The 15,161-nt window shown below is 44.4% G+C and overlaps 1 protein-coding gene across 10 annotated transcripts in view; it reads left to right on the top strand.

Moving 5' to 3' along the window:
• The window catches only part of PDE4DIP (phosphodiesterase 4D interacting protein), a 533,445-nt gene that overhangs the window by 306,542 nt on the left and 211,742 nt on the right, over window positions 1-15,161 (top strand). For 9 of the 10 annotated variants that reach the window (XR_004536642.1, XM_033916500.1, XM_033916501.1 and 6 more), the window contains one exon: window positions 937-1,116. The exons of the other annotated variant lie outside the window; for it this stretch is intronic. Coding sequence is in view for 8 of the 9 variants with exons in the window: in XM_033916500.1 (XP_033772391.1) it covers window positions 937-1,116 (180 nt within the window). In the remaining variant the exon portion in view is untranslated. The remainder of the gene's footprint in view (window positions 1-936; window positions 1,117-15,161) is intronic. 10 annotated transcript variants of the gene reach the window in all.

Below are 15,161 nucleotides of genomic sequence, written 5' to 3'. Positions count from 1 at the left end.
AGAGATAGGGAAAGGGGGCTGCTTTGGGGGGAGGTGTGCTGGGGACCGACAGCTTTGCTCTGGGGTGGGAAGACAGAAGAGGGCCATGGAGATACATTTGGGGGGGAGGTGGGTGCTGGGGGCAGACAGCTTTGCTCGGGGGAGAGGGGGAGACAGAAGGATACAGACAGCGGCCAAGGAGAGAGAGATAAAGAAACACAGACAGACAGACATCTATTCTAGCACCCGTTAATGTAACGGGTTTAAAGACTAGTACTATTATATATAGAAAAAGCTATTACACTTATTAAACTATAAATATAATAATTCAAAACAATATCATAATAAAGAACAACCCCATTCATTCACTCTTATTCATACTTCAAAACCCCTCTAGTGACCATGTTCTTAGTGGTGAAACATCTACCGGCTGAACACTTGTGATATTTGATTATTTCATCTTTGAAAGCTAAAGATGAACTTTGATAGATTTGTGCATTATACTTTGGAGTTCAAGATGGACAGTAATATTGCAATGTTTGAAGTTTTTATGGCCACTAGAGGGGTTTTGAAGAGTGAATGAATGGGGTTGTTTTGTATTATGATATTGTTTTGAATTATTATATTGATTGATGAATTGAAATTTATAATAAAATTGTGATATTTATAGTTTATATGTGTAATAACTTTTTCTATATATATATAATAGTATTAATATTTATTAAAGCTATTTGATATTTTGAAAAGTCCTGTTGATTAGTCAGGTTGTGTTAATAAATATATATGAGAATAATTAGCATAGAGTGGTGGTGGCGGCAGTTATGCAAATTTCTCTTAAGGATATCCTGAGAACCTGACCTATTGACAGGACACATGTGAACTTCATTATCCAGTTGTCTTGATTTATATTATTTATGTTAGCTGTGGTTTATTTTATTTAATTTTTGCATGTGTTAGAGTATGGACAGCCTTCTAAAATTAAAGGATCAAGAGCTGGAACAGGTATCCAAAGGATGCAGACATTTGCAGTGGCTGGGGCAGCAAGTGCAAGAGAAATATAACATTTCACTAAAAGAAAGAGAGAGAATCATCTTGAGCCTTCACTCTTTGCAACAGGAGCAAAGCAAAGAACATCAGGTAAGACCATTACAGACCTCTCAACAGATAGTATACACAGTTTATTGCTAACTCAGTAGAAATGTTCATATGCTTAAATATTTTTTAAACTGACGTGACCATTAGATTTAAAATATTCAAAGATAAGCATTTTTAATTGGCTAATACTGATTCTCTGAGGACAAGCAAGCATAATATTTTCACATGTGGTGACGCTCTCCACAGAATCCAGTGCTGACACTTCCAAATGCACTGCTGCACGCATGCCACTACCTTTTATCCAACATTGGCTCACGGGGACTATCTGTTCATTTTCTGCAGAACTGAGAAGCTGTATCTTCAGTGTGTCTAACTTTTAATGTTCTTTTGTGCCTTTCTGTATTTATTTTTCATTGTTTTCCTCCTCATTCATTCTTTTTATCCTGTTCCAATATTTTACCTGAATTTGGTTCATTTTTGTCAACTTTTTGTTTTTTAACCTTTGAACTACTCAAAGTCCATTTTTCACATCCTAGTTACTCAACCTTCCTAGGCCATTGAGCCTATTGATCTGGTGTTGACCGTTTTCCCCTCCATTTCAGGCTCTGATCCACATAATTGGTGTGTGCAGTGTCTGGGTCCTGAACAGCGGAAATTTGCTGTGACCTCTCCTCTCACAAGCAGAAGAGGTAATTGAAAGCCCAAAAACTTCAGTTCAAAAATCTTTTTAGTACCGCAGTGGTATCAAGCATGACAGGAGACTTGGAAACCAACATTAAATCTCCTATGAAAAATGCATTGACATTAGTGCTGAGTGCATTGACCCCCCTCATCGAGAGCATCAGGCATTGGACTCCTTACAGAGGCATGACTCTACATCATCTTCATTTATGCCTTGAGCATCAAGGGATGTATCTCTTAAGAAAACTAAGCAGCACAAACATTCTTCTCTTCCTAGGCATAGCACTGCATCCTCCCAAGACCACTCTCCTTCCATCCTGCATTGATGTCTCTTTGTAGGCATGCCTTGCCTTGACATCTAGGTATCCCACACCTTGCTATTCAGTACAACAGACTGCTTCCATTCTGGTGTCTCTTTTGGTACCAACACCGTCTCTCCAGGAGGAGATCCAATTATGCTTGGACAGGAGCTTTCAGGACTACTGCAGATGCAGTCTTCACAAGCATTAAAGGCTTTCATTCCTGCCTCGGCCCAGCCCTAGGATACATTGAAGTGTTGATCAGGGACATGGTCACGTACTCTTGCTCGATGCCAAGCACGCGACGCATGCATCATTATCAGTAGAGGCGTTAACTCCTGGATCAGATCATCAACCTACACCTTGAAGCACCTCAACACACAGTCTTTGCTCCTCTCGATGCAATTCCCTGATTCACAGGACTCTTATCACAGCAGATCAGTGGGTGCTTCAAGTCTTCACTCAGGGCTACACCCTGTGCTTGATCAGAAAATCTCCAAACCACTCACCAAAAAAGTCTCTTTTCAGTTCCCTCCATAAGATCCTCCTTCACTGAGAACTCTCAGCCCTTCTCCAGCTAAATGCAATAGAACCTGTTCCTCTTTAACCTATTCTAGATCTCCAGGGCCTAAACAAACACTTTCTGAAGGAGAAATTTTACATGGTCTCTCTGGCAACTGAGTCGTGGCTCGTGGCTCGTGGCCAGCGCTGGTTATGGGACGGAAATGGGAATGGATGTTAGGGTGATAGTGCAGTATTTTTGTGGACGTTTTTCTACAAAAGGCCAGTTTTTCGTATGATTCTGGGTAATTCTAGTTAGACAAACATCTGTGTTAGTTAAGGACCGCGCCCATATAGAAGCGTACGGAAAAACAGGTGAATAAAAATCTGAATATAGATGTAGCCAAGGCCAGAAAAACACACTATAGATAAATATTAAGAAAAAGAATAATAATATTCTCTTTATGTACTTTGCTATTGAGCCAGATCATAGAGGAAATTAGGTAAAGCGTAACATACATGCATAGAGATATTAAGAACTCCATCTTGGTTCCCTGCTGTTCTTTGTCCTCTCTGGTTCTTTGTTCAGCTTCCCGCCTTTAGCCTCGTGGTTCTAATTGATTACAGATGTGCTTAGGCCAGTTAGGAAGAGCATATTAGACTCCATATTCCAAACTGAGATATAACGTGTCTCAAACTGAATTGGATGTAGTTTTGAATGAAAATTATGATTTATTGAATGAATGAAAGCTTGGCCAAGCAAAGAGTGAATGATTGGATTGAAGTGTATGACTGTGTTGCTTTGAAAAAACATATTTTATATATTTTAAACCTGAAGAAACACTAAGGAAAATCCTAAGGCAGCATCTGGAAGTAATTAGAGTCAGCCTCAAGAATAGGAAGAAGGGGGGTATTGGAAGCCCACGCTTCAGGGAGAGGAGAGGGGGATTTGCCCCCCCTTCCTCCAGAGTAAGGTTTCTGTGTAAGGCCATGCAATTTGAATCTGTCAGCTTAGGAAGAGTTTTTTCCTTTACAGCTGAGAATTTCTCAGCACCAAGTTAATAATTATAGATTCTCTTGAATGTTATAATGTTAATTCAGAAATCAAAAGTAATTTTCTGAAAACTTTGTATAACTTTTAAACATGGAGGAATGTTTCTTTGTCTAATCTTTAAGACCACCCATAGAAATGTTATTGGTCGTCAAACTTGATGATGTCACTAAACCAAAAGTTATATAATAAGGTTTCAAGGTTTATTAAATATTTGATGGATCGCTATATCATTATACAAAGCGATGTACATTAAAATACAATTTGTTAAGATAATAAAAAACATACAATTCATTAAAGTAATAATAACATACAATAAATAAACATTAGATTTTAGACAGGACCAACAACAATTGGGAGGAAAGGGAGGTTAAAGTTACATATCATAAAAAGAGAAATACATTTAAGGATAGAACATCAAGGAGGTATTAAAATACTTGAAACGAAAAATTAATTTTTTTTTTTTTAAAAAAAATGGGAGAATTTGTATTTTATTTTTATGTATTAAAAATTTTTTTAAAAAGATAAGTTTTAAGAGATTTCTTAAAAGAGGGAACATCTTTTTCGTTTTTTATATATTGGGGCAAAGAGTTCCACCATTGGGGGCCGACAACCGAAAACATTTCCAATCTACGGGTGCCTATAATTTTCAAAGATGGAATTACTAATAGAATGTAATGAGATAGAAAAACGAGACCATTGTGAGAAGGCCAGCCTTTGGCCACGATGATGATCTCCCATGAGCGCAACGTAAGCAATTATGCTGTTCTTTTGATCTAATAATGGAAAAATAGAACCAATAATTCAATAAATCTTGGTTATAATTTTAAAACCTTGCGCTGGTGTCATTTTGCATGTATAATTATTTTCAAACCTGAAGCTTTCACAAATGGCGTCAATGACCCTTGCTCACAACCCGTCTACCTCTACTGAAAAAAGACAATTGGTTTTGTGCTCTTTAGGTCTCAAAGAAGCCTACCCTCTTTCTGTGAGCTGGTAGGATGGATATGTATCTTTAATTTTGCATTGGGAACTCAACACTTCTATTTTAAACAACCTCTCCCTCCCCTACTTTCCTTCTGTTTCATGTATGTTAATCTGAACTTGTCCAGTATTTTTAATATTTGATAATTACTGTTTTTATTTGCTTATCTTAATTGCTTCCTATAATTTTTTATAATGTACACCGTCTAGACATGTATTTTTATAGGCAGTATATCAAAAATAAAGAAACTTGAAACTAGTACAAAGTCTTATCCTTCGGACTAGCTTTGGCCCTTCATGTCTTCACAAAATACCTAGTGATAATGGCAGTAGCCCTTCATATATGGGAGTTTCACGTATTTCCCTACTTGGATGACTGGTTGATCAAGGCTTCATCATCGCAAACAGCTCAGCATACCATCAGCTCAACAGTTTATTTCCTGGACCTGCCTGTGTTTGCCATCAACTTGCCAAAAGTCACATCTACATTCTTCTCAGGCAATGAAGTTTATAAAAGCTCTCTTGGATACTACACGGGCTCAAGCTTTTCTATCAAAGCAGAGAGTCTCATTCTGTTGTCATACAGTCTCTGCCCTTTAAGATACTTCTGCATGTCATTTGTTAAGCCTTCTTGGTCACAAGGCATCAACGTGTCTGTTTGCACCTCTTCACCTCAGAGCCCCAGTGTACCCTGTTGATCCAATGTTCTCATCTGTCTGCTCCGATCCAAGTCACCTCAGACCTCTGTCACAATAGTGGACAGTTCTTCACAGTCAAGGTCTTCCCTTCCAGCCGCCTCACCCTGCCATCAAAAGCTTCTAACAAATGTTTCAATGTTAGTGTGGGGTGCTCATCTGGATGATCTCTACACTCAAGGAGTATGGTCTCACCATGAACAAATTCTCTTTATCAATCTTCTAGAATTCTGAGCAATAGGCAGTGTTCTTAAAACATTTCAGAACTGTCTCCTCCAACAGATAGTCCTTGTCTTTACAGTCAATCAAGTTGCCATGTTCTGTCTGAACAATCAAGGAGGCACAGGATCTTGGCCCCCTTTGAATAGAAGCAGTTGAGATTTGGAATTGGGCAACTGCTCGCAGCATATTTCTCAGAGCAGTTAGCGGGGAGCGGATTACCTTGACACAAAAACTGAGTTCTTCAGCCTCATGAATGGTCTCTCAGCATAACCGTCTTATGTCAGATCTTCTCCAAATGGGGAACACTGGGCATAGATTTTATTTATTTTAAAAATGTATATATCATATATTAGGTGATTTACAGAGTACAAACTTAGGAATAAACATCACAAAGCAAAATCTTTTTTTTTATTTTTTTTATTGTGCTTTTGAATACTTTACAATATCCAATATTTCCAAAAGAAAAAGGAAACAATTCATACAAATCAATATATAATCAAATCATACATACATAATTCCTTTCAAGCCCACATCAATGGGGAGAACATGTTACTATTTCTAATCAAATAAATTTAAGAAAACTAAAGGACAATAATTCTCGGTTTGTACTAACCTACCTTGAATCATTCCTTACTATGGGATATTAAATTAATTACTCCTCTTATTCTCAGCTAGATGAAACAAAATCATTTCTATTCTCTCGCAACTAGAAATTGTTGTAATTGAATAGGATCCCAAAAAGCATATTCAATATCTTGTAACTTAATTAAACATTTATAAGGAAATTTCAGGTAAAAAGATGCCTCCAGAGCCAGAACTCTATCCTTCAATTTCAGAAATTCTTTCCTTCTCAATTGAGTGGTTCTGGAGACATCCGGAAAAATCCTAAGAAGATCCCCACAAAATTTCATTAACCTGTTCTTGAAATAAAGTTTCATAATTAATGTCTTATCCATCTCACTCATGCATGTTATCACCAGAGTGGACCGACTCTGGATCACATCCTGTGTATCTTCCAAAAATTCAGTCAAATTTACCTCTGGTGTGGCCAGATGGTCCACCTCCTGGGCAGATTCTATTTTTTTTGGAGGAATATAATAGTAATTATTTATTGGAAATTTCTCCGCATTAGCCATTCCCAGTACTTCTTTAAAAAACTTCCTTAATAAGATTTCAGGTGACATTAAATGAGTTACTGGAAAATTGACTAAGCGGAGATTTTTTACTCTATTCATATTCTCCATAGATTCAATTTTAGAATGTATCAGTGTAGAATCTTTAACTGCAGATACCGAGACAGCTTGTAAATTATTACATTGAGTTTCTACAATATTTAATCGTTTGTCCAAACAACCTAAGTTAGAGTCCACATTTTCTAATTTTGAAGAAACAGACTGAGAAAAATCCCCCATTTGTTTCATCATTGTCCTGAGACACCCTTCAACTCTCGATATTCCTAACCATAAGTCCCTTAGGGTAATATCCTGTGTTTCCTCTGTACGTGGACTTTCTTCCACTCCTCCTGAGAGAATCAATGGTTTAGGTATTTCAGTGTAAACTAATTTACCTATATGAGTAGAGGAGACCCCTTGTGCATCGGATATATCAGGGTTAATATTCCTACTATCACTTGATACTGGATGAAGGGGAGGGGTCCGTTCGAGGGGACTTATTGATGCTCCTGACAAGGATGAATCTATATTTGATGATGCAACAGGTGGATTTTGAGATAATAATGCTAAATGTCTGTCCATGGGACCAGATACCACAGGTGTTGAACTCTTTGGTTTAATTTTTCTTTTCCCCATGTCCAAACAAACATACAAATGTTAAAGTAAATTATATTACCAAAATGATCCTGCTCTCAGGCTCCTCGTGGCTCCAAGGGGCTCCCAAGGGGCCTTGCGTGCCCCTTAGGGCACGCCCCTTCGGCCACGCCCTGCGGCCACAACCGCAGCAGCGGCAGCTTATCAGGAAGTTGGAGACGGACCCGATGACGTCAGGGGGTCCGTCTCTGGAAATGCCTGTCGGCAATGCACACGCTGATGAAGAACCGCTGCTGCAGGAGACAAGATCCACCAAACAGCCTCCTCCAGAATATCCTCCGGGTGGTAACAGCTCCCGAAAATGACCCGTGGCAGCTTATCAGGAAGTTGGAGACTGACCCGATGACGTCAGGGGGTCCGTCTCTGGAAATGCCTGTCGGCAATGCACACGCTGATGGAGAACCGCTGCTGCAGGAGACAAGATCCACCAAACAGCCTCCTCCAGAATATCCTCCGGGTGGTAACAGCTCCCGAAAATGACCCGCGGCAGCTTATCAGAAAGTTGGAGACGGACCCGATGACGTCAGGGGGTCCGTCTCTGGAAATGCCTGTCGGCAATGCACACGCTGATGGAGAACCGCTGCTGCAGGAGACAAGATCCACCAAACAGCCTCCTCCAGAATATCCTCCGGGTGGTAACAGCTCCCGAAAATGACCCGCGGCAGCTTATCAGGAAGTTGGAGATGGACCCGATGACGTCAGGGGGTCCGTCTCTGGAAATGCCTGTCGGCAATGCACACGCTGATGAAGAACCGCTGCTGCAGGAGACAAGATCCACCAAACAGCCTCCTCCAGAATATCCTCCGGGTGGTAACAGTTCCCCACAAAGCAAAATCTTAAAAACAACTACTATTAAAATAACCCACTGTGCCACTGAAACCCTTGGACATTTCACAAAAATGATGTAACAATTGTGTTTTCAATTTTTTACATCTTAACCGGGAGGAGCACAGCCATAACTGTCCCACCAATGCATTCCATAGCTTAATTGCTGCAGTACAAAAAGCAACAGCTCTTTGCTTCCCCACCCACAACAACAAACTTCCACAGTTTTGCTCCAAACTGTATACCGCCAATCACATTGCTTTGGATACCTTTATCATTCACTGGGAGGATAGATTCCTCTAAGCATTCTCTCTGCTACCTCTCATCAGGGAAAACTCTACTTAAGTTTCACTAAGAGCAAAACACTGATGCTTGTAGCATCGCATCGGACACACTGGGTTTGGGTTCTGCTCCTCCAACAGCTCTTGACCAAGAAACAGTGCAAGTTGCAACTGTTCCTAACACTGTTAATGCACCATGAGGAATCCATCATTCACCCCAACCCCTGCTCAGCATGGTTTCTTTCACCAAGTAAATGTTTTCTCCCTCTCAGCTGCGGTATCTGCTTACATTGAAACATTTAGAAAACCTTCCACTTCGCACTGTTACCATTTCAGATGGACAACATTTTCTTCTGGTGTGCATTGCATTTTGTGGAACCTGTCACATTTCATTTCCATTCATACTAGACTACCTTCTCCACCTCTCTAACTCTGGTCTAAAACCCAGTTTGGTTCACATGTATTTCGGTACTATCAGTGTGTTTCATTTTCCCTTGGACAAGAATCCTCTATCTGTACATTCCTTGGTAACCCATTTCATGAAAGGCTTATTCCACATGAAACCACCTATCAAGCCTCTGCCTGTTTGGGATTTTAATGTGCTAGTATCTGCACTTATAAAGTCTCTCTCAAACTTTTCACTTGGAAAGTCGTTTTTCTCATTGCCTTCACCTCTGCATGCTGTGTGAGTGAACTTCAAGCTCTTGTTTCAGATCTTCCCTACACAAGATTCTGCCATGACCGAATAGTGCTTCGAACTCATCCAAAATTCCTACCCAAAGTTGTCTCAGAATTCAACCTCAACCAATTCATAGTTCTGCTTGTTTTCTTTCCAAAGCCACATTCCCATCCTGGAGAAGCAGCTCTTCACACTTTGGATTGCAGATGTGCTCTGGCATACTATCTGGACAAGATTAAATCTCATAGAGATCCTCCCAACTCTTTGTGACTTTTGAACCTAACAGACTTGGAGTTCCTGTTACCAAGAGAATCATCTCCACTTAGCTAGCGAACTGTATCTCCTTTGCATATACTCAGGCTGGGCTGATTCTACATGTAACAGCCTACAGTTTCCAAGCTATGGCTGCCTCACTATCTCATTTCTGCTCTGCATCTATTGAACACATCTGCAAGGCAGCATCTTGGTCCTCAATCCATACCTTTACTTATCCCAGGACAGGCAGGTATTCTTACTAATGGGTGACGTGATCCAACGGAGCCCCGATGCGGACGCCTCACATGCATTTTTGCTTGAAGAAACTCGAAGTTTCGAGTTGCCCGCACCGCCCATGCGCGAGTGCCTTCCCGCCCAGACCAGGGCGCGTCTCCTCAGTTCTTACTTTTCCGCAGAGCCGAGAAGTCCGTCTTTGACTCTCTGCGTGAAGTTTTTTCACTTGTGCCTTCTAAAGTCCGCAGTTTTGGTTTATTTTTATCTTAATCGCTGATTTTCGTCGTTCGTTCTTGTTTTCAAAAAAAAAAATTTCTTCCATCCGTTCCACCGGGCAGGCCACGTGGCCACAGCCCGCGGGTTCGATCTTGTGGCAGAGCTTTTCCAGCCTACGTCCCGGCCTATCACCGGTTTTAAAAAGTGTGCCAAGTGCCAGCGTGCGATTTCGCTAACGGACCCTCATCAACGCTGTATTCGGTGTTTCAGGCCTCAACACCTTCCGAAATCGTGCTGGCCTTGCTCCACACTCACCGCACGTGCTTTCAAGCGGCGGAGCATCTTGTGGGAGTCGCTGTTCAGCATGGAATCTTCAACGGAGCAATCTTCATCGAAGGGCCCTTTACCTTTGATATCGTCCGCTGCTCCCCAGCCTTCCACCTCTGCGGCGCCAAGTCTCATCAAGCCTGTATTGTTCTTGCCGGCTCCAACTCCAGCACCCGCTGCGATGCCTTACTCGGTCTCTTCAGGTCAGGTAGCACATCATCCTATCCCACCGGTAGTGCTAAAAGTGCCCAAGGCTTCTAAGCCTAAGCACTCTCACACTGCCTCTAAGGAGCGCGAGGCCCGTGCAGGTGGTCCCATTGCAGATGCGGATCCATCCTTGCCGGCTTTGTTCCAGACCTTGCTAGAGAAGCAATTCATTGAGCTCTTCACCACAATAGGGCCTAAGCTTCTCGCTCAAATCCAGCCTGGGCACGCGGAGGCCTCCCGCAAGGTCGAGCCGCCTCCAGTGCCTCAGCGATACACACACTCTCTACAGGGAGCAGAGTCTCTGCGAGTGTCTGGACTGGCATCGGTGCATGCATCGCAAGGAGCAGAGTCTTTGCCCATGCCTCCGTTGGAATCGATTCACTCGATGCAAGGAGTAGAGTCTTTGCGAGTGCCTCCGTTGGAGCCGATCCACCCGATGCAAGGGCTCGAGTCACTGCGGGTGACTTGGGGTGATTCCAGCCATCCACCCCTGCTTCAATCAACGGCTCCCAGCCCCATCCACTATCTGGGGGCCTCAGCGAAGACACACTCGCCTCGTCCATTGAGACCGGCGTCCAGACACAGCTCGCATCATCGATCGAGGCATTCATCGAGGCACTCGACCAGGCATGCATCGCCTCATCGAAAACAGCCGTTCCTGCAGTATATACCACCGGCTACTTCTCCGCCTCCGCTACCGGAGCTCGAGGACTCAATGGGGTCTATCTCACCACCACGATCCCCGTCCTCATTGGATCCAGAGGCCTCGACGTCCTCAAGTCCTTCTCGAGGCCCGGCCCTGGCCGACCAGCTATCTTTCTCCTCATTCCTTCGGCAGATGGCTGCTGATTTGGACATTCAACTGGACACAGGTTCCAAATTTTCGAGAGAGTATCTGGAGACGATGCATCTCCCTCAACCACCTGCTGAATCCCTCAAGCTTCCTCTACACAAGCTCCAGGATCAGACCTTTGTGCGGTGCCTTGAAACACCTTATTCCATCCCCGCTGTGCCGGGCAAATTGGATGCCAGGTACCGCATAGTACACCATAAAGGGTTCGACGGCTCCCAACTCTCCCACCAATCCCTTCTGGTGGAGTCCTCGCTGAAGAGGTCTCACCCCTCCCAGGTCTACGCCACTGTTCCACCTTGTAGGGAGGGCAAGACTATGGACCGGTTCGGCAGGAGAATTTACCAGAACTCCATGATGACCTCCAGAGTTCTGAATTACAACTTTCACTTCATCACATACTTTGAATTTTTCCTGTCTGTTCTCCAGAAGTTCATGCCCTATCTGGACCCTGGAGCACTGTTCGAGTACCAGGAGGTCCTGGCTTCACTTTCCCAGCTTCGCTTGCAGATGATGCAGTCCTCCTACGATGCTTTGAGCTCTCTGCTCGGGCCACGGCATGCTCAGTGGCCTTGCGCCGACTGGCATGGCTCAGAACCATCGATATGGACCCCAATCTCCAGGATAGGCTTGCCAATGTCCCATGTGCTGGTACCAACCTCTTCGATGAGTCCATTGAGGCGGCGACCAAGAAACTTTTGGACCACGAGAAGTCGTTCCAATCCATCCTGCGTCCGAAATCCAAGCCTGCTCCCCCTCGTCCATCACGCCCACCATTAATCTACCAGCGGCGTTACCCACCTAAACAGGCTCCCCCATCCGTCAGCCTGTTAAGAGGCAGCATCCTCAAAAGCAGCAACAGAAGCCACAATCGTCTGCTGTCCCTAAGGCTCCTCAGCCCTTTTGACTGTCTCAAAGAGGGCATAACATCTGTCGTTCTGCCTTTTTCAGTTTTGCCACCGATTGGGGGTCATCTCCATCATTTTTACCATCGATGGACGACTGTCATCACCGACCTCTGGGTCCTTTCCATTGTCAAGGAGGGATACTCTCTTCAATTCCATCAAGTTCCTCCGGAACATCCTCCAAGAGAGTATCCTTCCAACTTGACCCAGACCACCCTTCTTCTTCAGGAAGCTCAGGCCCTATTACAGCTGGGGGCGGTCTAGCCAGTTCCTTTGGCCCAAAAGAACAAGGGTTTTTACTCCTGGTACTTCCTTGTTCTGAAGAAGACGGGCAATCTGCGCCCCAATTTGGATCTCAGGGCCCTCAAGAAGTTTCTGGTCAAAGAAAAGTTTCGCATGTTGACCTTGGCATCCCTGTATCCCCGCCTCGAGCAGAACGACTGGTTATGCTTTCTGGGTCTCAAGGAGGCCTACACTCACATTCCCATTCATCCGGCCTCGCATCAATACTTCAGATTCAGGGTGGGACATCTTCATCTTCAATACCGAGTGTTTCCCTTTGGCCTGGCCTCGTCATTCAGAGTCTTCACCAAGTGCCTGGTAGTGGTGGCCGTAGCGCTCAGGAACCACAGCCTCCAGGTGTTCCCCTACCTGGACGACTGGCTCATCAAGGATTCCACGTCTCAGGGAGTCGTTCTCGCGACCCAGAAGACGATTTAGTTACTGCAATATCTGGGGTTCGAGATAAACTTCCCGAAATCCCATCTACAACCTTCCCAGACTCTTCCCTTCATCGGAGCTGTTCTGGATACTACCCAACTCAGAGCGTTCCTCCCTCCCCAATGTCTGGAAGCTCTCCTCCATCTTTGCCACTTGGTGTCCTCTCGCCCGTCCATCTCGGCGAGACACATGATGGTTCTCCTGGGCCACATGGCCTCTACAGTTCACGTGACTCCTTTTGCCAGACTTCACCTCAGGATTCCCCAGTGGACCCTGGTATCTCAGTGGACGCAGATATCCGACCCTCTGTCCCGTCACATCCAGATCACTCCTGCTCTGCAACAGTCTCTTCACTGGTGGATGCTATCCTCCAATCTATCCAGAGGTTTGCTGTTTCAAACGCCCCCCCCCCCTCCCCATCAGAAAGTCCTCACGACCGACTCGTCCACTTATGCTTGGGGGGCTCATCTGGACGGTCTCCGCACTCAGGGTTATTGGACCAGCACGGACCGCCAGTGCCACATCAATCTCCTGGAACTCAGGGCGATTTTCAATGCTCTCAACGCTTTCCAGCACCTGCTTCAAGACAAGGTGGTCCTCATTCGCACGGACAACCAAGTCGCCATGTATTATGTCAACAAGCAGGGGGGCACGGGATCGGCCTCCCTCTGTCAGGAAGCTCTGAAAGTTTGGGATTGGGCGATTCGCCACAACACCTTCCTCAAAGCTGTCTACATTCAGGGGGCGGACAATGCCTTGGCGGACAATTTGAGTCGCCTGCTGCAACCTCACGAGTGGACCCTCCACTCGACGCCCCTCCATCACATCTCTCAGTGGGGAACACCTCAAATCGACCTCTTTGCAGCCCCCCACAACTTCAGACTGCCTCAGTTCTGCTCCAGGATCTACACTCCTCACCGCCTTGAGACAGATGCTTTTCTTCTGAACTGGACCAATCTCTATATGCATTTCCTCCATTTCCTCTCATTCAGAAGACTCTAGTCAAACTCAAGTCAGACCATGCCACCATGATTCTGATTGCTCCATGGTGGCCCAGACAACTTTGGTACTCCTTTCTATTTCAACTCAGCAGCAGGGAGCCCTTTCTTCTACCAGTGTTTCCATCGCTGCTTACACAGATTCAGGGATCTCTACTTCATCCCAACCTGCAGTCTCTACACCTGACAGCTTGGTTACTCTCAACGTAACCCCTCTCCAGTTTTCTCAACCTGTGAGAGATGTCCTGGAAGCTTCAAGGAAGCCTGCTACTAGACAATGCTACCACCAAAAGTGGACTAGATTTTCTGCTTGGTGTTTCTCTCATCATCATCATCATCATGGGCCACAACACTCCTTGTCTTCAGTTTTGGATTATCTTTTGCACCTTTCTCATTCTGGCCTCAAGTCTACTTCGATACGAGTCCATCTTAGTGCAATTGCTGCTTTCCATCAGCCTCTTCAAGGGAAACCTCTCTCTACTCATCCGGTGGTTTCCAAATTCATGAAAGGACTTTTCCATGTCAATCCTCCCCTCAAACCGCCTCCAGTGGTTTGGGACCTCAATGTTGTTCTTTCTCAGCTTATGAAACCTCCATTTGAACCTCTTAACAAGGCTCGTCTGATGTATCTCACTTGGAAAGTGGTGTTTCTCATTGGCCTCACTTCTGCTCGCCGAGTTAATGAGCTTCAAGCATTGGTTGCGGATCTACCTTTCACAGTGTTCCACCATGACAAGGAGGTCCTTCGCACTCATCCAAAATTCCTCCCCAAAGTGGTCTCAGAATTTCACCTGAATCAATCCATTGTTCTTCCTGTGTTTTTTCCAAAGCCTCACTCTCATCCTGGAGAATCGGCTCTTCATACTCTGGACTGTAAACATGCTTTGGCTTTCTACCTGGGACGCACCAAGCCACACAGAACTGCTCCTCAACTTTTCATCTCTAAGTGTAACATCTCCAACTGGATGGCGGCTTGTATCTCCTTCTGCTATGCCCAGGCTGGATTATCCCTTCACAGTAAAGTCACAGCCCATAAGGTCAGAGTAATGGCAGCTTCTGTAGCCTTCCTCAGATCGACACCAATTGAGGAGATTTGTAAGGCTGCCACCGGGTCCTCGGTTCACACCTTCACTTCTCATTATTGTCTGGATACTTTCTCCAGACGGGATGGACAGTTTGGCCAAACAGTATTACAAAATTTATTCTCCTAAATTGCCAACTCTCCCACCATCCCATTGGTTAGCTTGGAGGTCACCCATTAGTGAGAATACCTGCCTGCTTGTCCTATGATAAAGCAATGTTACTTACCATAACAGTTGTTATCCAGGGAC

Source organism: Geotrypetes seraphini, chromosome 12 (assembly GCF_902459505.1).
Source record: "Geotrypetes seraphini chromosome 12, aGeoSer1.1, whole genome shotgun sequence".
NCBI lineage: Eukaryota > Metazoa > Chordata > Amphibia > Gymnophiona > Dermophiidae > Geotrypetes > Geotrypetes seraphini.
Note: the sequence above shows the minus strand (reverse complement) of the source record. Positions and strands in the feature narration are given on the sequence as shown.